The 24893-nt window shown below is 41.7% G+C and overlaps 1 protein-coding gene across 1 annotated transcript in view; it reads left to right on the forward strand.

Annotated features, from left to right (window-relative positions):
- Positions 1-24893, forward strand: part of LOC109919195 (delphilin-like) — a 98811-nt gene that overhangs the window by 45826 nt on the left and 28092 nt on the right. The window contains exons 4-12 of the mRNA XM_048609935.1: positions 627-884; positions 8568-8653; positions 9207-9276; positions 9864-9958; positions 12708-12891; positions 14062-14216; positions 14972-15082; positions 22703-22803; positions 23880-23994. Of these exons, the coding sequence (XP_048465892.1) occupies positions 627-884; positions 8568-8653; positions 9207-9276; positions 9864-9958; positions 12708-12891; positions 14062-14216; positions 14972-15082; positions 22703-22803; positions 23880-23994 (1175 nt within the window). The remainder of the gene's footprint in view (positions 1-626; positions 885-8567; positions 8654-9206; positions 9277-9863; positions 9959-12707; positions 12892-14061; positions 14217-14971; positions 15083-22702; positions 22804-23879; positions 23995-24893) is intronic.

The following is a 24893-nucleotide window of genomic DNA, read 5'->3' on the forward strand; positions in this document are numbered from 1 at the left end:
CCCGAAACGTCAGCTTTCCTGCTCCTCTGATGCTGCCTGGCCTGCTGTGTTCCCCCAGCTCCACACTTTGTTATCTCTGACTCCAGTGTCTGCAGTTCTTGCCCTCTCTCAGACTGGCTTGAGAGCTGTGATTCCACTAATTCTGTACAATGTGTAGGTGCTCACACTGAAGAATATTTGACTAGCACAGAGACAGTTCATGCCCTTGGCATTGTAAGTTTCAAACCTCAGCTGCAGAAAGTACTCAGCTGGGGCAGCTAAAACAATCTCAACCTAGCCTTCTTAACTCTGAATCTATTAAATTGCCAATCTGAATGCTAAACCAGTATTAACATACCTACAGTGCAGGTGCCTTATGTGTTAGAATAGGAACCTCTGTAAGTGAGTAAATAAAATGTCAACTTTACAAGAGTGTCAGCTTGAAGTGGAAGGCTGGCACTGCCCACAGTTTCAGAAAATAGATGCTCACGTGGGCAAGGTAAATGACTGTAGATGAAGCAATGTTAACCGGAGGAGGTGATTAGCTCAATCCTCCCTGACTGTTCACACCTGCTCAGAGTCAGTCAGCTGTGCTTTGTGCTGAAGGCTTGATGTTTCTTTTCTCTCTCCTCTACCATGTTTGTCAGGATTTTTATTCCAAAGAAGCACCGACAGCGGTTCGATGAAGTTGTGTCACAGAGCCTTATCAGCAAGATTCGCAGCAGCAAGAACAGGATTGACAGCAGCAGCCGCCTACGTAGAAGCAGGAGTGAAGACCACCAGGAACGCCTGCTTGTGTCCACCCGTGCCAGCTCAACTCCTCGGAATCCGGAGGAACCAGGGCACAGCATCCGAAAGACAGGCTCTATCTTAGGAGGAAGCGTGAGGGCAGGAACCTCCCGTAGGTAAGCAGACAGATTACTTCTTGCTATCAGTCACATATTGTAGTATGGATGCTCAGAGCTCTGTACTGATGCTACCACTATGACGATCATGAAAAACAACCCTTGTAAAAACACGTTAGTTAGATTTTCAATAAATTGTTAAGGTAGTAGGAGCTGTATCCTTACTGTGTTTTATCTGAACTTGAAGTCTTCTAGGATGAGGCACCATTATACCCCTTGAACACTGTTTGTTATTCATATGTCTGAAAGATGTAAAGATACATGTTTTGTTTGAGGTTGGTACGTGCTTGTGCAGCATGTGTTGTGATGTTGTCCAGTGTTTGCATTGATAGGCTCTCAAGTTTGCTTTCTTGACTCATCCTTGCTTTGATTCATTTTAGTACAATGTTTGTATTTGTGCATCATGTCATATTAACATAGGAATACCCTTGTCATGCATTCACATGCCATGCTTGCAGCTGTGAACTTTAGAGTCATTTTCGTTCTCTTTTTCTTGTGTTGCATCTATATTGGCTCCCCATTATGTGTTCTTGTTTTATGCTTGTATTGGGAAACTGTCGTACAGTGACTGGGTTGGTGCTCTTTTTCTGAATTACTTCCAATGTATTTACATCCTTCCTTGAGCAAAATGAATTATACTGCACAATATTTCAGATGTGGTCGCCAACTATGCCCTGTATAAGTGAAGCATAACTTCCCTACGTTTGCATTCATTTCTCCTTGTGATAAATAATATTTTATATTTTATTAGCTTTCCTAATTACTTGCTGTATCTACATACAATCTTTTGTGATTCGCGCACTGGGAGTTGTGTGATCTCTCTTCATTTAGATAATATGCTTCACTTTTATTCCTCCTGCCAAAATGGACAATTTAACATTTTCATACATTATACCGCACATTTTCACCCATTCACTGAATCCACCTATATCTTTTTGGATCCTCCCCATGTCCTCTTTACAACTTGATTTCCTATCTGTCATTGTGTCAGCAGCAAATTTAGCGACCATATCTTTCACCCCTTCATCCAAGTCATTGATACAGGTTGTAAACATTTAAGGGCCCAGCACCAATTCTTGTGGCACACCACTCATTACCTCTTGCTGACCTGAACAAAGACTCATTTACACCCACTCTCCGCTTTCTGTATGTCAGCAGCAAATACATGGGAGCACTCACCAGCAAGTTTTCCTTCAAGCCACACACCAGCTTAACTTCTTCAATTTATGCTGCTGATTTGTCAGTGTTCCCAGGTAAAGATCCTGGAACTCCCTATTTAACAGCACTGTGGGTGGTACAGGTCATAGGTTTGGAAGGTGCTGTCAGAGGATCCTTGGTGAATTGCAACAATGCATCTTATAGATAGTAGATTGTATGTCCAGAGATCCTTGAAGGCAACAGGAAAGGTAGATTAGGTGTTTAAGAATGTATATGGGATACGTGACCTTATTATTCAAGGCAATTAATGCAAGAGATGAGCTGTATATAATGTTAGTGAGGCTACAGCTAGACTACTGTGTGTAGTTCTGGTTGCCACACCATAGGAAGGATATGATTGTGCCAGAGAAAGTGCAGATGAGATTCAACAGAAGGTTGTCTGGGGGTATTTCAGCTATAAAGAGAGATTAGAAACGCTGTGATTGTTTTCCTTAGAACAAAGAAGGCTGAGGAGGTATCTGATTAAGGTGCACGAAGAACATGTGAAGAAAGTGAAACATTTTCCCTGATAGAGGGGATAGTAACTGGGGGCACAATTTTAAGACAAGGGGCAGGAGGTTTAAAGAAAAAAAATCACCCAGAGGATTGTTGCTTTCTGGACTCACTATTTAAAAGTTTGTGAGAGGCAGAAACCCTCAAGACATTTAAGAACTATTTAGATGAGCATTTGAAACTCCACAGCAATCAAGGCTACAGGCCAAATGCTGGAAAATGGGATTTTTGATGACTGACACCAATATGATAGGCCAAAGAGCCTCTTTCTGTGCTGCAATAACTCTATGACTCTATTGTTCTCACCCTGATGTCACTGTGCATTAATGATGAAGGGTGTCCATTTTGTTTATGGTGGTTGGGGGTACCAAGCAACTTGGTTCCTTAGTCCTGGATGATGTGGAGCTTCTTGAGTGTCATTGTAACTGTAGTCATTCAGGCAAATGCAGAGTATTTGATCACACTCCTGCCTTATTGTGGTGTACAGGCATTGGGGAGACAGAAGATGAGTTACATGCTGCAGAATTCCTTGTCTCTGACTTGCTTTTGTGGCCACAATGTTCCTACAGTGGGTCGAGTTCAGTTTCTGGTCAACTGTACACCCAGGGTGTTGGTAGTGAAGGATTCTTCTTGGAAATGGTCATTGCCTGGTACTTGTTTGGCATGAATGTTACTTGTCACTTACCAACCCAAGCTTTGTTGTCATCCAGGACTTGCTGCATACAGAAATAGACTACTTCAGGGTCTGAGAAGTTGTGAACGGAGCTATATTTTGAACAATCATCAGCGAACATCCCTATTTTGGACCTTATGAAGGACAAAAGATAATTGATGAAGAAGTTGAATATAGTTGGGTTGAGGACAATATTCTGAGGAACTCCTGCAGTAATTGTCTGGGACTGAGATGATTGATCTCCTTTGTGCTACGTATGAGTGCAACCAAGAGAAACTTTACCTCCCAACTCCTAATGACTTCAGTTTCGCTAAGGCTCTTTGATGCCATATTCTGCCAAATGCTGCCTTGGTGCCAAAACCAGTCACTCTCATCTCATCTCTGGAGTTCATCTCTTTTATCCATGTTGGACCAAGGATGCGATGGGGTCAGTTGCTGAGTGGCTCTGGCGAAACCCAAACTGAATGTCAGTGACTAGGTTATTACTGATCAAATGCTGCTTGACAGCATTGGTAATGACTGTTTCCAGCAATTTGCTAATGATCGAGTGTAGACTGATGGCTGGGATAGACTCGACTTGTTTTTCTGTGTGCAGGTCATACCTGAACCATTCCTCCTCATTGCCAGATGGATTCCAGGGTTGTATCTTTACTGGAACAGTTTGTCCAAGGTTACTGCTTATTCTGGAGCATGAGTCTTCAGTACTACTGCTAAAAATTGTCAGGGTTCTTAATGGTATCCAGTGGTTTCAGCTGTTTCTTGATATCAGCTGGAATAAATGGAATTGGCTGAAGACTGGTGTTTCTGGGGACCTCAGGAGGAGGTTGAGATTGATCTTCCATTCCACACTTCTGGTTGAAGCTGGACAAAAATGCTTCAGCCTTGTCTTTTGCGCTGATGTGCTGGGTTCCCCTGTCATTGAGCATGGGGATATTAGTGAAGTCTGCTCTTCCTGTTAGTTGTGCATTAGCCTGCCACCACTTACAGCTGGAATTGGCAGGACTGCAGAGTTTAGATCTAATCCCTTGGTTTTGGAATTGCATAGCCCTGTCTGTCACATGATGCATTTGCTATTTGGTATGCAAGTATTCCTGTTTTGTAGCTTCACCAGGTTGACACCTCACTTTTAAATATGCCTACTCCTGCTGCTGGCATGCCCTCTGCACTCTTCATTGAACCTGCTTTATAAGAATGTTGAGGCGGAGAATGTGCTGGGCCAAGAGGTTGCAGATTATGTTTGAATAAACTGCTGCTTATGGCCCAGAGTGTCCCTGGGATGTTAAGCTTGGAATTGCTAGATCTATTTGAAATCTATTCCATTTCATAGAATCCCTACAGTGTGGAAGCAGGCCATTCGGTGCATTGAGTCCACACCGAAACTCCAAAGAGCATCCCACCAGGAACACCCCCTACCCCATCCCGGTAACCCTGCATTTCCCATGGCTAATTCACCTAACCTACATATCCCTGGACTCTATGGCCAATTTAGCATGACCAATCCACCTAACCTGCATATCTTTGGACTGGGAGGCAACCGGGGCACAGTAATAATACCACACAGTATTTTGTCTCCACAGGGACTGTGTAGTAGTCTCTCCTACTAATAATGTCATGGGTAAATGTATCTCTGACAGGTATATTGCTGAGGACAATGTAGTGAAGTAGATTTTTCCCTCCTGTTGGTTCCATCACCACCTGCTTTAGTTCCAGTGTAGCACCTTTGTCTCCTAGGCCTCCACCAACTTTGTCAGTAGTGGTGCTACCAAACCACTCTTAGTGATGGATTTTCTGTGCTCAGTGCTTCTTCTAATTGGAGTTTCACATGGAGGAGGCTGCGGGGAGGGTGGGGGTGGGTTCTTGTGGAACAACACTGTAAGTGGTAATCAGCAGGAGTTTTCTTGCCCATGTTGATCCTGATGTCCTAAGATTTCATGGGGTACAGAATCAATGTTGAGCACTTGCTGGGCAACTTTCTCCCATTTGTACACCACTGTGCCAGCTGTTCTGGTGGGACATAGCTGGGGATTGTGATAATGGTGTCTGGGACTTTACCTGTAAGCTATGATTTCCTGAGTATATTATGTCAGGCTGTTGTTGTCAGACAATGCTCCCAATTTTGATACATGTTAGTGAGTAGAATTTTGTAGGGTTGGGAGACCTATGTTTGCTGGTGTTGTTTCTAATATTTAATTCTGCGTGGGCCATCTGCTTGCATTCTTTTTCTTAGACATCATAGCGATTCAATGCATTTTCAAGATCATTTGAGATTCACTCATATTGTTGTAGGTTTGGTGTGACGTGTAGGCCAGACCAGGGAAGGACAGTGGATTATCTTCATTTAATGCATCAACTTGTTTGTACAACAATGGCTTTATGGTCACCATTAGATTGCCTTTATAATTCCAGATTTATTAATTGAATTTGAATTTCACCATCTGCCGTGGCCCTCTGGATAACTAGTCCAGTGACATCCACCTCCCAATGGTAACAATGTATGGTGGGATAAAAACCCACATGGTTCCAATACAGTCTCTTACCTCTCTTCATCCCTTCTTTGTTTCAGTGTTTTATCTCTCTCTCCAACTGTGCAGGGCCAGTCTTTTCGATTTAATTTCTCTGTCTCCTAACATCATACAGCAACACAGAAGAAGGCCGTTTGGCCCATCATAACTCTAATTTCGCTCACTGCTGCACAGGCCACCAAGGTCCGTGCTTGGTAGAGTCTAGAAAAACTGGAAGTGAATATTTTGGCATGGGTGTCAGCACACTGACTGGTGTGCATAGCTCCTTGTGGCCATGCAGTTTGGAGGGGACATGGATTGTACCTGCACCAGCACTTTGATGAAGTCATCCAATTCTTCCCTCTGCTCTGTTCTCATTACTTTCCTCTTTCTGGTATATATCCAATTCTTTTGAACATTACTGTTGAATCTGCTTGCATCAACCATTCAAGCAGCACATTCCACATTAGTGGGAAAATAGTTCCCTCAAGTAACTCTTGCTTTTCTTTTACCAATCATCGTAAATCCATATCTTCTGGTTACTGAGCCCTCTGCCACTTGAAACAGCTTCTCCTCATTTACTCTGTCAAAACCATTCATAATTTTCCCTCTTGTCTGTACATGGTCCATCTCATTGTTTCTTTTCACTGTGTATTCCCTCTTCACTTCACATGCTGAATTTGATTTTTAATGGATGCTTGTTATATGGCAACTCCGGTGTGGAGGCAGAACTGTAATGACTAACCCCACCTGCTGTAGGTGGGGAATTATTTCTGAGACACTGGCAGACTGAAGCTAGGGGTGGCAAAGTAAACAAGACTGAGTTGTTTCAATGATTATTTTAAAAATGCCGTGCAGGTGTGGTATTTGCAGAAAGATAAACAAGGATTCTGAAATAACTCAACAGAGGCCAGTATCCTGTCACCAAGTCACCCTTTATTTTCACGTGGAGAGTCCTTGACGTTGATCGAGCTCCCTCAGAGTGAACACGATGCCTGACACTCCTGTTCTTATCTGTCAGCGAAGGCTCTCTGATTGGACCAGATTAACAGCCCCAATCGGGGAACTCCTATTCTGTGATGTCCACCTGGCTGACCTCCTTACAATCACTACAGACTTGACCTGTGGAAGCATCGACCCATTCTGTGGAGGGAAGGAACAAAATGGAAGAACGCTGCTTGAAAAGAACTTAATCATTTGCATCCTCCATGGCTTTAAAGGGATATGGACTCTGCCCAGCCTGCCTTTAGGCCTGGTGATGGGAAGGAAAAAGAAAATCTCTACCCACGCAATCAACAGATTGGTAGTTAAAATGCCAGAAAGCCATCTTGATCCTGCTGTGTCTGATTTTAACCCACTTTTCGGTGCAAATGCCAAGGACACTGCCTGAAGCCAGCTGGGCCATGCAGTAAATATTAATCAAGGCCAATGACCTCAGCTGGACTCTGACTATATTTTAACACATGCCTGATCCATGTAATGATTGTCAGAGCAAAAATCTGAACCTTCTGCTCATACTTTCATACCAATGCCCATCTTCCACTTCCATCAGACAGCAGAAATGCTCGCTTTAATTCCCCTGGCTAAGAATGTATCTAGCAGCACAATTTAGCTTGGAAAAACTTATTGATAGTCATTCCCCACTGTTTCACAGGCCGTGGTAAAATGTATAAAATCCCAATTAGGTGACCAAAATGACCAATATGACTGACTGTTATGCAGGACAAAAGCAAATATTTTATCATTAATAAAAAATAACTCAATTTTAAAATACTTAACTTAAACAAGAGCAGAGAAAAGAGAGGATTCTAAATCTACTACTACACAATGTAAAACTATCTTTCTTCAAGAACCCCAAATGCGCGCACACTCCATCACAATCAAGGCATACAAAAAGACAAATAGTTTAATGCAGATGCAAAAGATGGAAGAAGCAAATGGACAGGGTAAACAAAATCCTAAAGATTGAATTATCCAAACCCAAAGGTGAAAGTTATTTTGCTTACAGTCCTTTTAATTTTAACAACAATGGCATGCTGTTGTCAATAGGGTAATGGTCATTCTTTAATTTGATAGTTGATTGGGTGTTCCTTGGCCTTTTCCTGTTTTAGAATGTTTTCTTTTAAGCGTTTTTGGTTTTTCTTTTCTCACATGGAGAGAAAGGGAGTGATGGATCTTTCTGTTTACAGGCTCTGCTACCCTAGACTTACAATGTTTTAATACTCTAATGCTCAACCAATCAGAGGCCTGTGGTCAGGCAGGATTTCCTCAACTCAAAAGACACTTGGTGGCCCACAATCTTGAATCCTCCCTCTCACTGTTTTAAAAAGCAACATTGTATCACAAAGCTCAAAAAAGATGCAGCATTTGATTTTTCTTCAAGTTGCAAAACTCTCTTAGTATTCCAGTTATTGGTAGTCTAGCTTCCATTTCAGTTTATAGTTCCAGAAATGAAAATATGTGGTCTCTTACACTGGACAATGGTACATTGCATGCTGAGTGATTTGATGAAAATATAGTTGTCCATTCATAACATATTGCTACCTGTCTGACCCAAGCTACTGAGGAACTTGTACGATAGGAGCACCCGTGCTTGAATTAAGTCCAGAACATCGAGACACAGATTGGCAAAAGTCATAGCTCCAAGCCCGAGTATGTCCAGAAACTAATGTACATTCTTAGTAGTCTCACTCCCTTCTGGGACTTCTTCAGACCAAGATTTTTCCCAAAGAATTGCTCCTTTCATATTAAACTGTTTATCTTTTAAATAAATTTTAATTATTAATTTCTTTTCAATAGAACAATTCGAGTGTACAAAGGTCACAAAAGCTTTGGCTTTACCCTGCGAGGCCATGGCCCTGTATGGCTTGAGTCCGTTATCCCTGGTGAGTTTTAAATTGCAGTCAGTGAAGTGAGGGCTTGTCAGTCGATTTAGACACCAAGGATTTTGTGAGTGAGATGTTCTGGTGAATGGGCTGCAGATTTTATATTTCCGAATTGATTGATTCTTTCTTTGCTGTGATCAACTTGGCAAGTTTATCATGACTGAGATGGGTGCTACTAGCCGCCTTAACCTTGCTTTGCTTTAATAATAAGATCAGCTTCAAAGAATGCATAATCTTGCACTTGGGGTAGCCACGGGCATACTTGAGAGGCACAGGAAGCACTGTGGCATTGGGTATATGGGGACGGAGTACTGTAGAGGTGGTGGCTGAAGAAGTGCCAGAATCCATTGTCCTGGGCCAGGCTGCTGCCTGATCTGAATGGTGTTTCAGTAATATATCTTTCAGGCTGAGGTATACTGGAGTGGAGAGACAGGGAACAGCAGAAAAAAAAAGACTGTGAAAATTTATGTTTGTCTAAAGTTTCTAGCAATAGTGATAGTTAATACAAGTTTTCTGGATCTCCCTCTGTTGCTCATTCATGTGCCCCTTTCAGGAAGTCCAGCTGAGAAATCCGGATTGAAGGCAGGGGATCGAATTTTGTTTCTCAATGGGCTAGACATGAGGTGAGTTCGGAACATTTACTGCATGCATCGGACATACGAACACACAATAATATCTTACCACTGGGCTGCTGCATGGGGTACATACAGAGGAAAAACCTTTTACATTGCTGGATTCAACGTTCCAAGTTCAGGTATAATCCAGGGTACATATAGAGTAAACCTTCCTGTGCATTGCCACATGAACCAATTCCAGGTCAGGTATGGTGTGAGGTGTGTATAGAATAAAGCTTCTTCTACATTCTCCTATCAAATGCTCCCAGGTCAGTTATGGTACCTTTGAGACAGAGGGTGAGTCTCTCCTCTGTCCCAATGAGGTACTTTAATAGTATTTCCTACTGCATCGGTGTAGTGTTTCCATCCCAGAGCTTTTCAGTGTGAGATTGACAGATACTGGCAAGTGGGATTGTACCTTCCTTGAATGAGGTGGAGACTACCAAGCGAAAGGGCTTCAATAGAATCCATTTTGGCTGGATCCAGTTGTAGGCCTGAATGCAGTGTCCACTGGTTTTTCAGCTGCTCTGAGCCTACACAGTTTGTTTCAGTTGAGTGCACTGATGTGATCACTGGTTTTTTTGCATGTGTTTTAGAAACTGCTCCCATGAGAAGGTGGTGGCCATGTTACAGGGCAGTGGAGCGATGCCCACTCTTGTGGTGGAAGATGGACCTTTTAACTACCCCCTTGGTAAGTGCAATTATTGTTGGACACGGCAATGAGTGTAAAGCTGTTGCAATAAAATATGCCATTAGATTCTCTTGATCCGTTGCAGGAGCCCTGTATAAATTGTGTAAATGGGCTTTTTTCTGAAGCAACAGAGATGATTTAGAGAATCAACGTAGAAAATTCCCATTGTTGTGTTTGGTTATACATTCTAAACAAAATCGTTTCCATATCACTGGTTCCAGGAGTATTATGGCCCTAAATTTCGAGCCCTCAATGTCAATCCTTTCGGGAAGGATTAATGGGAAGTTACTGTTTCTTCTGGAAGATAAGTGTTTTCCTGCTATCCAGCTCCTCTCTTGCACAAAGTCCTGTATACTCATCATCCCCATCCTTACCAAAGATTACTTCCTTAATCTTACGGCACTGAGGCCAAAACAACTGGGATCTTTAGTAATGGGTCATGTGTTTTGGGACTGTCTCCACTATTATGAATGTTTTAGTTCATAATTCATGTGTTTTAGAATAAGGCTTTAAATTGTAGAAGTTAAAGTTTTAATTATAGATAAATGGGTGCATCTGATTGAGAAACTGATAAACGACACTGAAGTGAATGCAATACAAACACACTTTGGTTAATTACAGCTAAACAAAAACCCATGTTTATCTTCCATGTCAGAGGTAGAAGTGAAAGCACAGAATGGTGAATGACCCATTCCTTAATCTAGTGGTAGAGCCAATGTATCTATTGTTATCTCTATAGAAGTATCTAAAAGGTAACAGTTCTGGGAAAGAGTCATAAAATTCCATTAGAGATAGAAATTATTAATACAGGTAACATAATGAAAGAGCTGTGCTGAAGGTAAAATAATTGATTTAGATTTCTAATTAAGAATATGCTAAAGCCTGCCACATTATTGTAGAGATGGAATTTGAGGATTAGAATGGGTTCCTCTTTTTAATTAGTCTGTGTAGTTCACAGAAGCGACAGTTGTGGTTTTGGTCAGATGTAGACTGCAAATCTCTGAGTTTGGAGAACCAAACAAAATAAATGTTAGTCAGGTATGTACCTTAAGCAGCGACAATACTAGCATTATTGTTCACTTCATGGAATGCGGGTGAGGCTGGAATTCAATTTAGAATTTGAGTGCAAAAGGAGCTGGAAGATTTGCCTGCTCAAAGCTAGATGGTTAAAAATGGTCATGTATCTCACATAGCCTTGTGGTAGAACACAGTTTGCAGTTAACTTTGAAGTAGTTGCCTTGGAACAGCCAGAGAGAGAACATCTTCCAGGAGCAGGGCATCAGCTATGAGATCTGCAACTGTACTGAAATCATGAGAAAATGGAAGGTTATTTGGAACTAGAGGAGTTCTGATATTAAAAGCTTTCAGCAAAAATGCAACAAAGCTTAGGTTTGAGCCGAAGCGTGTACTGTTGTCTGGTCTTAAAAGTAATTTGGAAGGTTGCTTAACCAATATCTAACAGAAGGGTCACTTTGAAATTTCAAACACTTGAGAATAGTGGAGCACTGAAGAGAAACCAACCTGACTTCTGGAGGGCTGAGGCAAACCTTTTGAATTGGCCCTTAAAAACTTGAATGAACCTTCAAGCCTAAATTAACCTTATTTTTTTTCAATAGTGGGAGTCTTGAGGGTAAGTAACAAGTGGAACCAAGTTTATAAACTATAGTATGATAGTATCCCTACTTCTGGGCAAGGAGGCCAGTATTCAAGTCCCACCTGCTCCAGAGGTGTGTAATAACATGTTTGCACAATTGAACAGGAAATATCTTTAAACCATAGTGTTAACTTCGAGGTACTAGTTTTGTTTAGTTTCTTTTTGGATACAACAAAGCTTGTTCAGTTAATTACAGGGAGTGTAGATTTCTCCTTAAATACTAGCTATATTTGACACAATTTAATAATAGCTGAAAACAGGATTTTACTTGATGTGTGAAAGCCCTTTTCCCAAGTATCAATATGCCAAGACAAAGGATTTGCAGTACAATTTTTAGACTATTTGCGGCCTGATAGCACCTTCTGCTGGACAATATTTGTCCATCACCCACTCTTTTACAAATGCACTTTCAAGTTCCTGAAGAAAGAGTTGCTTGAACAGCCTGTTAGGCTAGTTCTGATTAGGGAGTTTGTCTCTTATTTCTCGACAGGCTTTTCTCCCACATGACCATTGTGGGGCACCTAGATAGGGAGATGAAAGGCAAGTAGTTTTCAATATGTTTGTATTCAGTATTGAGGTTGATGTGTGAATTCTGTTTTTCCCAGTTATGATTGTAAATGATTCTACAAGTCCCTGTGGCACGTTCACATGGACAGTTCCAAAAGATGGCTTAGTCCAGCTCTTGTCTCCTTTTTAAGGCCTATTACTGATTGATTTCCAGATTATCTACGTGGGTTGCTCCAAGCAATCTTAGTGACCCAGGTCAACCAGAATGTAGTCAGTAGCTACAAACTACAGATATGGGATAAAGAGTAATGGTATTGTATTAAGCACAACTATTCTTTCAAACAGCCAACACAGGCTGGATACATTGGTTTCCTTCCGTGCTGTTTCTATGATCCTGTGTTTAAAGGAGAGATTGATCAAATATTGTGCACTTATATCTGTGCCTGTCTGTCTATCCATGTATTTGTACATGTGTTGCTGGGCAAAAGTTCCTATTTGCATAGATATGTGCATATGTATGTGTTTCTGACTGTGTATTAAAACTCCTTTCCACTGTTTCCTTTCCATTCGTCGTGTCACAATGCTCAGAGCCAGACCCTGGAAACTCACCCACATACACCTCATCGCTGACATCTCTACAGTGGGTGTCTGAAATCTTGCCACCCAGTGTAAAGGTCCAAGGGAGAACGTTCACCCAGCAACTGGAGCACCTCCTGACCCCCCATGAGCGGTACAGTGTCTGTAAGGCACTTGAGGGCTTCTTCCAGCACAGGTAGGCATCACTCCTACTGTTAGATTAGAGGCTTGGCCTGCTTGAAGCTCGTTGTATGGACTTATCCATGAAGGATGGTGATTCAGTCTCACATAAAAACCTATAGTTAGTTGACTGCAGCATGAGAATAGTGTATATAGAGATCAACTCACATAAGTCTGTAAGGGATCATCTGAGACACTACAGGGCCTGTTCAGAGGTCAGGAGCAGAATTTTTTCCCCCAAGGGTACTTAGGTGGGTAGAGGAAGGGTGAGTATTTTTCAATATGTTTGTATTCAGCATTTAGGTGTATGTGTGAATTCTGTTTCCCCTAGTTATATAGTTGTAAATTATAGGACGAGGCCCAGTGGCACATAGTGCAAACTTGTTTTATATGTGCTGAAGTTCAGGGCATTATGGGCAGCACAGTGGCTCAGTGGGTTAGCACTGCTGCCTCACAGTACCAGTGACCCGGGTTTGATCCCAGCCTCGAGCAACTGTCCATATGGAGTTTGCACATTCTCCCCGTGTCTGCGTGGGTTTCCTCCAGGTGTTTCGGTGTGCTCCCATAATCCAAAGATGTGCAGGTTAGGTGGATTGGCCATGCTAAATTTACATAGTGTCCAAGGTGCAAAATGCAAGGATAGGGTAGAGGGTGGGTGTGGGTGGGTGTGAGTGGGATGCTCTTTGGAGGGTCAGTGTGGACTCGATGGGCCAAATGGCCTGCTTCCACATTGTAGAGATTCTATAATTTTCTGATTTGCCGGAACCATCCCCAGTGGATTGGCCACTTGGGGGTGGAATTGGAATTACTGTTCCCCACACAGTGTTGTCTGTAACTTCCAACATCAGGGTCATGGTCCAGAATCCTACTCCAGGACATATGTTGAGGAGAGATTGCACAGAGATCATCTCAAACACTGTGAGGTCTATGCCAATGTAACGTGTAGGTGCCCCATTCATACAGTTGCTTCAGGAGTTCCAACATCTTTTACCAAAGTTATGGCAAGAGGTCTGGAACATGTTCTGCTGGAAAATCTGAACCCAGATATCTTTTTCTTCTTCTGTACCTCTTGATCTGTTAACATTTTCCGACCTTCTGCAGAAAGATTGAAAAGCAGAGCTGATTTTCTGCACTTTACAAGGGGTAGGCCAAGCTCTGGACTGAAACTGTATTTCTGTTCCGACAGGAACATTGATACTTTGATTGTTGACATCTACCCTGTTCTGGATACGCCAGCGAAGCAGGTAATATGGCAGTTCATCTATCAGCTGCTGACATATGAGGAGCAGGAACATTGTCACCAGAAGATTGCCAGATTCCTGGGCTACAAGGCAGCCACAGGTGAGATGTGTCGATTGGAAATGGGAGGCTTGTGAAACTGCCCAAGGAGTGCAACCTGTGGAACCTGAGAAAGAAATGATTGAGCGTGACCTTCATAGGAATCGAAGGAGATAGGAGTCTTTTGTGTTGCTGGCTGCACTGAATAAAGTAACTGTCAAAAATATCAACTCACACAGAAGCACTGGCAGTTTCTGGCAGTTCTCCCATTGGCAGGTTACAGCCTTCAAGCAGAAGCACCTGCACGATAATGCCATGTTTTGCAAAAGGCATGTTCTATAATTGAATGCCTGAATTGACTCTGTGTCACAGTTCCTCATTCCTCTTCACATTGATCAATCAGATGATTTCTCACTCTCACTGACCCATCCCTGTAATTCCTCACCCACTGATCCTTGTGAGTTCTCACTCACGCTGATTGTTCCCCTGATCTTTCATCCACCCTAACCCATCCTGTGGTGTGTCTCATGCTGATTGATCCCTGGGAATTATCACCCACGCCGATTGATCCTTATGGTTTCTCACCCTGACAGATCACTCTGATCTCTCACATTGACTGATAGATTCTGGTGATTTTTCACTCACACTGACCAGTCTCAGTATCTTAATTTGTATGCACAGTGCAACCTATGATATTTAATTTAAAGTCCTGAATGGTATTGTAGTGTGCTTTTGACTTTTGCAGTCAAAGTGTTTAAAATACATTTGTTATGTTGATCGCAGCTCATGACCACTTTTGACCCTCTATCTGCCTGCAGAGTCTGGAGAAGGTGAACTAATAGCTGAAGGGCCTCGTCGTAACTCTGTCAGAACCTCATCGGTTTATCATGGCAGTGTGCGGGTTCGTGCTTCCAAAGAATCTGCAACAGGTAGAAGTATTTAATGGGCATGTTTTAGTGAAGAGCTTGGTGATCTAGTCCATGTAATGACTTGGTCAAAGGGATCTGTTTTTGATCTCTGTCCAGTGAGCTATGCTGGAAGATGTATGCACAAACGTTAGGTGAGGACAAAAGCAAACTTGGCCATGATTTCTCCTGCATCTGAATTTCCTAATGGCACTCATTGCCTTCATTCACACACTAAACATATTGCTGAGGTACAAAGTCAGGGCGCATGGATTCTATCTCAACAAGAATCAGCACACTCATGAAAGGAGAGCTAAATGGAGAAAGTGGTTTTGCTAAAATATGATTAAACTAATTACATGCTTAACAGTCAGTGGCTGTGGCAGAATGCATGTCTGCAGAGTATGTTTGAGATAACAAGGTGTAGAGCTGGATGGACACAGCAGGCCAAGCAGCATCAGAGGAGCAGGAAATCTTTTTCTGAAGAAGGGTCCAGACCCGAAACGTCAGCTTTCCTGCTCCTCTGATGCTTCTTGGCCTGCTGTGTCATCCAGCTCTACACCTTGTTATCTCATTCTTCAGCATCGGCAGTTCCTACTATCTCTGCAGAGTATGTTTAATGTGTTTCACTCATACTGATTACTTTATCCTGCTTCTTAGTTCCAGATTTCTCGAACAGCTCCTATCACTTTCCAATATAATATCTCCTTCATGTCTAATCAGATTAATCATTGCTTGTTATCAAGACCCGTTTAGCTCACCGTGTGTCAGATAATTCCATTTCATTTCCTTGTACAAACATAATCTTTCATTCTACCCTCCACATTGTAATCTGCTGACTGCCTGCTTCAAATCATCACTCTGGCCAGATGACATCAATAGCATAGATAGGATAGAATAGAATAGAATTCCTAAAGTGTGGAAATAGGCCATTCAGCCCATTGAGTCCACACTGACTCTTCAAAGAGCATCCCACCCAGACAAAGCCCCTATCCTGTCTGTGTAACCCTGCATTTCCCATGGCTAGTCCACCTAGCCTTCACATCCCTAAACAAAATGGGCAATTTAGCATGGCCAATCAACCTATCCTGTACATCTTTGGACTGTGGGGTGAAACTAGAGCACCCAAAGGAAACCCACGCAGACACGGGGAGAACATGCAAACTTCACACAGACAGTTGCCCGAGGGTGGAATCGAGCCCAAGTTCCTGGCGCTGTGAGGCAGCAGTGCTAACCACTGAGCCACCATGCCGTTCTTGAACATTAAAAAGGTGGACCTTGAAATTTCTGGATTAGAGAAGGGCTTAGGTTCGGCAAATATAAGACAGTAAGATAAAGGAGCAGAATTAGACCATTTGGCCCATTGAGTCTGTGCTGCCATTCGATCATGACTGATGTGTTTTTCAATTCCATTCTCCTGCCTTCTTCCCATAACCCTTGATCCCTGTGACAAGCAAGAACCTATCTATCTTGTCTTAAATATACTCAATGACCTGGCCTCCACAGCTTTCTGTGACAATGAGTTGCACAGATTCACCACGGCCTGACTGAAGAAATTGCGCTTCATCTGAATGCTAAAGGATTGTCCCATCGTTCTGAGGCTGTGTCCTCAGATCCTAGCCTCTCCTACTAACAGAAACATCTTCTCCATGTCCACTCTATCCAGGCCTATCAGTATTCCATAAGTTTCAATGAGATCCCACTTCATCCTTCTGATTTCTATCAAATATAGACCCAGAGTCCTCAACCACTCCTCATATGACAAGCCCTTCATCCTCAGGATCGTTCTTGTAAACCCACTCTGGACCCCCTCCAATGCTAGCACATCCTTCCTTAGAGACGTGGCCCAACACTGCTCACAATATTCCAAGTAGCCTGACCAAAGCCTTATACAGCCTCAACAGTACATCTTTGCTTTTGTATTCTAGCCCTGTTAAAATGAATACTAATGTTGCATTTACCTTCCTAACTGACAACTGAACCTGCATGTTAACCTTAAGAGAATCCTGAACTAAGGCTCCTAACTCCCTTTGTGTTTCAGATTTATGAAGTCTTTCTCCATTTAGAAAATAGTCTATGCCTCTATTCTTTCGACTAAAGTGCATAACCTCACACTTGCCCACATTGTATTCCATCCTCCACTTCTTTATGCGCTTGTAGGCCCAGGAGTTGCAGATTCACTCCAGTCAGGAGTCTCAAAGAATTTCCCTTCAGTTTCAGGTTGTGCTGGACTGTCAGTATTTACAGCCACAGCAGCTTCGTAAAGCATGACTTCAGGGGTCACAGGGTGAGGCCAGTACTTTGCCAGACATGGGCATCAGTTAAAGGAATAAGATGGCATCTCCTCTCTGCTCTCTTTAGTGTTACCTACCCAGAGCTTCAACTATCCATGAGTATCCATATGATACAGAAAACAGGATGGAAGTAATCATTGCTGGTGGTTACATTGTTCATAAGCTTTGACATGGCACTATTGATATTATGAGTAAAATACAGAAATTTTTTGCTTTTATATAAAAATTTTCATAACCTGCGGGTGTTCCAAACCTGATTGATGTTCCTGTTATAATGTATGAAGGCTGCATTTATTGCCACTGCAACTGTAGGGAATACTATCACTGCCCATCCGGTCACAGTTCCTTTTGAGGTCACTTCCAGTGGCAACTCAGGACTTGTGTAAAGACTTCATACTTAAAATGTATCTCATGTAGCAGCCTGGCACCTCTGAAAAGGATTAGGAAGAAGAGCACTCAGAAGACTCCTTGGTCTGTCACTCGCTCTCCCACCTGTGAATGAAGTGATGAACTGAGCATTGAGGAGCAACCAGGGAACAGCAATGGCCAACAGCGAGGCATGCGAGCAATGGGTTGGGCAGCTGGACTGTCAGATGAGGAGAACTGTCAGGGGGCAGCAAGCCTTGGGGGGAGTGGCCAATGGCAGCCAGTGATGAGGGAAGAGGTCAATGTGGCACCAGTGAAGAGAGTGGTGACCAACGGGGAACAGTGAGTGATGAGGGGAGTAGCCAGTGTGCAGTCAGTGAGTAGGGGAGTTGCCATTGGTGAGAGTGGTGACCAGTGACCAGGGGAGTGATAAGGGGAGTGGCCGGTGGGGTGATCATTAATGAGGGGAGCCACCAATGATGAGAGGAGTGATCAGCAACTTGGGAGCAGCCAGTGGGACGGCAAGGGACAGTCAACATCCGGGCCGTACTCCTTCCAGTTCTGCTTCCAGTGCATTGCGGCTCTACAATGATAACATCAGTGTCACAGGCTTCATACTAAAGTGCTTCAGTAGGAGATGCACTGATGGCGAAACAACATCCAATCTCTATATAGCAAGGTCTGCAAACAGCAATATGATAATGATCAGATCATCTGTTTTAGTAATGTTGGTTCAGGGAGAAATATGCTTTGAAATACTGTCAAGAGATCTTTCATATCTATCTGATGATAGACAGGGCTTTGGTTTAACTTCTCTTTGGGAAGATTACAACTCTGTGTAATGTTAATAAAGGAAGCCTAATTTCTGAGTCTTTATTTCTTCAAAGCTAACTCTGATGTGCACTTCCTCAGTACTGCACTGAAAGTATTGACCTGGATTATTGTGCTCAAATCTTTGGAATGGGATTCTGGCAAAAATGCTAAGCACTGAACCACAACAGGCACCTGACATCAAAGTACTTCTGTTTAAATATTCATATGTCTTCCCCTCGTCCTGGAAAATGGGATTTGCACCAGTGTCATTAATGCAAAATGTTCCACTGCATACTCAAGAAAAGCAACTTGCCTGTGTTGCCATTTTACAGGGAAAGAGAAAAGTCTTTCTGCCCATCCTTTGATATACAGGGGTGCCACGCATGCAAAACATATTGAGTCACTGAAGGACAAGCAAGAGACAGACGCATTGAACTTATCAGATGGCTGAGCCTGCAAGAGAGAGAATCTTACCGTAAACAATGAGGATTAAAGGAAGTAACTGGAAATCTAAAAGATTAGCAGAAGTGATGAAATATGAACAGCACAGCTATCTCCATCTGTTAAGGCAAAAAATGCATTTGCGTAGAAGTGTCCAACTGATAATATTAACCTGGCTGTCTCTTGCCAAGTAGCTGTCCTTCCAAAGGAGAATAGTTATTTTAACAAAAACGCAATGTTGCCACTGCCTCTATGTGACTCAACTTCACTTCACATTCTCCAGTTACAGACAGTGATTAAAGTGGCTGCTGGAACTTAACCCAAGACTTTTTGTTCCACAGCTGTCATTCCTCAGAGGATCAATGTTGGATAAACCAGAACCTGAGTTGAGTCCAACACGCATTCCTCCATCTCTCAGCCATTTAAGCAGTTTTCTGGGATATATGGGGTGGAAGGATTATAAGTAAAATAGGACGGGCTAATGTCACCTGGTCCAAGCTTATCAAGCAACAATACCATCCACAAATGTAGATCCTCCTGTCTTCTGAACCCAAAATAGTAGGAACTGAAAGAATCCTAAGCCATTAGGAAAACCAGGGAGAGAATGGATAAACAAAATTCCACACCCCAGGACTTAATCTTAGTTTAAACCTTGTCTTCTCATTTTCACTTAGTCACTCACCAAACACTCCAAAACATTTTGCTGGTGTGTTCTCCACCTCTTTTATTACATTTTTGTTGTTAGTCATCAAAAATGTTCTCCGCATTTGACTTAATTGACCTAAGATTATAGCTAACAGCAATTAGATTAAAAATAGGACCAGAAAAAGCTTGAAAAACATGGTAGCCTCCTCAAGAACAATGAGGAAGAAAGCAAGTTAGTGTCTTGTGTTAGATGAACCTCTCAATCCTCAATCACATCTTGTTGCTTTCAGTATGCAAACACATGAAAGACATTATTTACAATGACTTACTATACTTTCCCCAGACATTGTTGCTTACTTGCACTTTGTGCTTCTTGATGTTACTTTCTAATTGGAGTTTTGTACTTTGTCTCTGAATTTGAATCCATTTCTATCTGAAATTGTTTCTCAATTCTCAGTTGGATTTATTTTGCAAAGTAAAATACACAAAATGACAAAAGGATATCCGTCAAATATGTTTAATCTCCTTTTGTCATCTTCTGTCAGTTTCTATTGGATTCATTCGGGATCCCTGTTCTCCCATTTGTAGGTGCAAAAGATACCACAGACCGAGAATCAACGAGTCATTGCCGCAAGAAACTATTCAGCCCATTATGTCAGTGCTGTTTCTTTGGAAAAGCTGACCAATTTATCTTATTCAATATGTATCTAATACCCTGCTGAATTAGCTTTGGGAGGCAGTGACACAATAGTAATGTCACTGGTAGTTAATATTCTGAGGGCATGGGTTTGAATCCCACCATCACAGATGGTGAAATTTGAATTCAACAAAAAAAATTCTGGAATTAATAAAAAGCCAAAAAGCCAAAAATCCAACTGGTTCACAAATGTCCTTTAGAGAAGGAAATCTACAAGCAGTACCCGGTCTGGCGTACATGTGACTCAAGACCCATAGCAACATGATTGATTTTTAACTGCAATTAGGGGTGGACATTAAAAGCTGGGCTATCCAACAACATGTTTCCTGTGAATGTAGTTCAAACAAAAGCTACACAACATCTATCCAACTTCAGCCAATTCAGGAAACCTTGATCAAAAAAGCCTCTCGGGCAGTCAGGCAAATCCAAGACAAACTGCATTCCATTAAATATTATCTAAATTCTTCCCTTCCGTCAGCATGATCTCCAGTGTCTAGCATCTTCTTGAAGGGTTGCAAGGAGTGAGTTCACTAAGTCATTCCCAAGTTGCTGTTTCATGATTGATCTCTGTAAGTAAACTTACGTCAAAGCCATTTTTGTTCTCTGCTTTCTTAATTTAACTGATGGCTGATGTTCTATTCAGCCAATCACATTGGTTTCCCCAATTAAGTAAGTGCTTAATAATTTTGGTTTGTATTCCTTTGAAGTCTGTGCCTTTCCAGCAAATGCAACAATGAACCATAAAGTTTATTTCAGTGCCCTTAGACCAGGTATCATTTTGTTACACATAGATGAAGTCTCACCTGCAAGGCTTTATTTAATGCTATTGTTGACTGTAATAAACAGTCCAAGTCATGTATTCCAAGACCATTTATGTCTTACTGCCATGTAACTACCTGTCTTCTATTTGGTACTCAGAGTGTGGAGTTTCCAGGAATTAAAGGCCATCTGCAGATCTCTACTGTGAGCAATACCTGAGAGAGAAAAAACACAGGGGCATTAAAAATGTGTATTTGAACACTTCTGTTTATTCTTACTAAAAGTAACGGACTTGTGGGAGAAAAGACTATTTGACTGCTGTTTATCAGGAATCATCAGACAACAAATTGTTGATTGCCTTGCAAATTGTTATTTTGAGGTAAGGCCTTGTAAGGGTGCACCAGCAGCAGGAATGGGTAGAGTGGTTGGAGGGGTTGTGTGATGATATCTCCAGGATTTGTTCATCCAGAGTGACAATCCTATTAGACTTTAAAGTCATGCTTTTTACTTTCCTTGTATCTGAGGTTTGCTTCATTGCATGGAATTTAGATTGCTCTTTTGAAGGTTGGATTTGTTTTCTGTAAGTTAGAATTTACCTCCACTGTTTATAACAAGATGTAGTCATCACTAATATACTATGTATATAATATATATTTACATATATACACATATAGCTTTGTTATTGCTAAGGTTGTCACCAAATCTTTGTGAATCAGTGTATTATTCTTAGTTTGAGAATGGTTACTGTCCATGTTTGAGAGTGGGTTTAGAGTTGAATTGCAGAATTCCAGAGTATTTGATAAAAGGCAGATTGTCTGATGGTAATGAGGAAATCGGATCCTGTCAGGCTCTCTCAGATTTGGTAATTAAAGTGATTTACGTTAAGAGAGGAATGTAACACTGCTCATTTAAAAAAGAAAAAAAAAGCTTGGTGCTCAGCCAGAAAAGCAATTTATGGAGGAATTCAAGAGATCTTGTGAATCATCAGTTCTTGTTATCTGACAGGATAGATCTGGGTCTCCAGAGGCATTTGAATAAATACTGAGAGCTCTATTCAAGGTTTAGATGTTATTATCAGAGGTTCACTTAGCATTGTGCCTACAAAAGCAGGCTTGAACTCATGTACCTTGCCCTAGAGCCTATTCTCTGTTTTGATTAATATAGTGGGATATTTATATCCAGCTGATGGCTAATAGGGCAAAGATCTAATGCCTTCTTTGAAAATGATACCTCTGTCAGTACAGCACTCGCTTAGCACTGTACTGGAGTGCCAGCCTAGATCTGATGTGAGCCTTTGGCCGATGACCTTCTGATTCAGAGGCAACAGTATGTCTAGTGAATCAAGCCAATGTCTGGTTACTCAGACTTATCCAGCCAATGTGAGGCTGTTTGCGGCAATATTATTCAAATCTGGCTCTATCTTGATTGTCTTTATCAACCAAAGCAGCCTTTGTCATTGTGACTCGATCATTCAGGTCATTTCTGTAGTACTGTACTACTTTGAGAAATCACTAACATGCTTCAGACCCCTCAATATATCACACGCCCTAATATACCACATACCTCTCACAGTAACAATATCAAGATACCAGGACTTGGTGATTGTAAATCTAAACCTGTTATTTGCAGGAGGCCGTGGGGATGCTGTGGATACATATATCCGCCTTACTCCTGGAGAGCGACAATCGGGAGATGGTACATCTCTCCCTGAGACACCCAACCTGAGAAAGGTGAGTGCTATATTTCAATGTATTTCCAGTCACTCTCGCTGTGACATAGCTTGAGTGATTAGTTTTCACATGTATGCTGACATTAGCCAGCTGAACCTCACCTTCTGATGAGGTGCATCACTCAACTCCTCCATTGATGCTAAGTCATTAGACTGTTTGCCAGGCAACCACTGCTGAATAAACAAAAAAAATTCTCCAATTAAATACAGGGAAGGATGAAGTCAATATTTTTTAGTCCCTGCTTCAAACTCCACTCCCTAGCTACGGACTTGCTTTCTCTCCAGCAACAATCTGAGCATAAATATATCTGTTCATATCCTTGGTGGTATCACATTGGACCCCAAAGTGAGTTTCTGACCATATATTTGCACCATCACTATATTTGCCTACTTCTACTCCAAAACATGTCCATTTTTGCCTATGCTTTAGGTTATTTTGCTGTTAATTAAACCCTCGTTTGTGCCATTCATATCTCTGGACTTGATTATTTCAATCTATTGCTTGCTGGTCTCCCACATTCTATCTCTGCTGTGTAATCTTGAGATAATTCAAAATCCTACTGCTCTTGTCTTAACTCGCACCAAGTACCTTTTCATATATCGACCTAGTGCTTACTGTATGGCTCATGATCAAACAATTTTTAATTTTAAAACTGTAATGTTTGTTTTTCCAGTCCCTCCATGGCCTTGACCCCTGCCTATCTCTGTAATCTTCTCCTTCCCTGCAGCTTTCCAAAATGTTTGTTGTCATCTAATCCCAGCCCTCCAACATTTGTGGCTGTGCCTTCATTATCTAGTTACTCTGCTTTGGAATTCCCACCCCACTACCTCATGCCCATACATCAATCACCTTCCTCCTTTCAAGCACTCCTTAAAACATTCCCCCAGACCAAACATTTGACCATATAACCTGATATCTGCTTATGTGGCTTAACATCATATTTTGTTTTATAATGTTCCTGTGAAGCAACTTGGCAGGTTTTATTATATTAATGGCACTGTATAAAATATAAGTTTTTATTGTTATTGTTGTCTTCTCTCTCTATGATGCTGACTGGAGTGGGACTTTGTTCTCAGATATCTCCTGTCTATGCTGAAATAGAAACCCGTGGAGGGTCTGGCTATGCAGGGAAAATGATGAAACCATCGCTGCCGAGAACATCTCCGGTACCTGAACAACTCAGCCATTCAGGTAGAGTGATGCAGTCTCCAGCCTATGACTTTTTTCGTCCATATCCTCCAGCAATGAAGTGGTTTGCAATCAGGAACTGACTGTCACAAGGCTGTATCTGTAATAGGGACCATAATCCATGGCATAAGCACAATATTTTTAGCTTCTGCCTTACCTGATCATACAGCTGGTGTAGGCAAAATGGGCTGAATGGCTTCTGCACTTTAAAAAATGTTATGTGATTCTGTGATTTCACAATTCAGACTTCTTATTGAGTAAAGTGTGCCGCAAGACACAGAATTTTCTTTTTGAGGAATCCCCTCAATCTACTTTTGAAATTTGGGGTTACTTTATCATTCTTGCTAACTCCTTTATAAGGGGGTGATATAGTCACATAGTACCATTGCCTTCTGCATTTGTATTGACATATAATGTATTTGGACTCACATAGAAGCAGGAATAGTAGAATTTATCAATAGCCTCATTTATTATCAGCCCAATTAAACTTAAAGCCACAACACACAGGGAAAGCTTTCATTTCTTAGATATGACAAAATTTAAATTGGAACAAGATAACAGGCAGAAATTAGCAAGAATATTTTTTTCAAAATGACTGATACATACTTCTACACACAAAAAGCCATTTCCTTAAAACAAACATTTTCCACAGACTGAAGTCACAGCTAATGTGTTTCCATTGTACATTCACAAAGCTAGAATGTTTTAAACAGGCAGTACTACCCTTTTTGTACTGCATCTCAGATCTCAATCTCAGATTTACATTTAACAAACAGTATTCTTTACAACAGCATCCATGGAAACCTTCCTTGAACATAAGCAACCTTAAGCTAGAGGTAACACATTCTTTTGCAAGTAATTCATTACCTCAGTGACTTTGCACTTCCTGGTTCCTTGTTAAC

The sequence above is a fragment of the Rhincodon typus genome, chromosome 21, assembly GCF_021869965.1.
Source record: "Rhincodon typus isolate 14 chromosome 21, sRhiTyp1.1, whole genome shotgun sequence".
Taxonomy (NCBI): Eukaryota; Metazoa; Chordata; class Chondrichthyes; order Orectolobiformes; family Rhincodontidae; genus Rhincodon; species Rhincodon typus.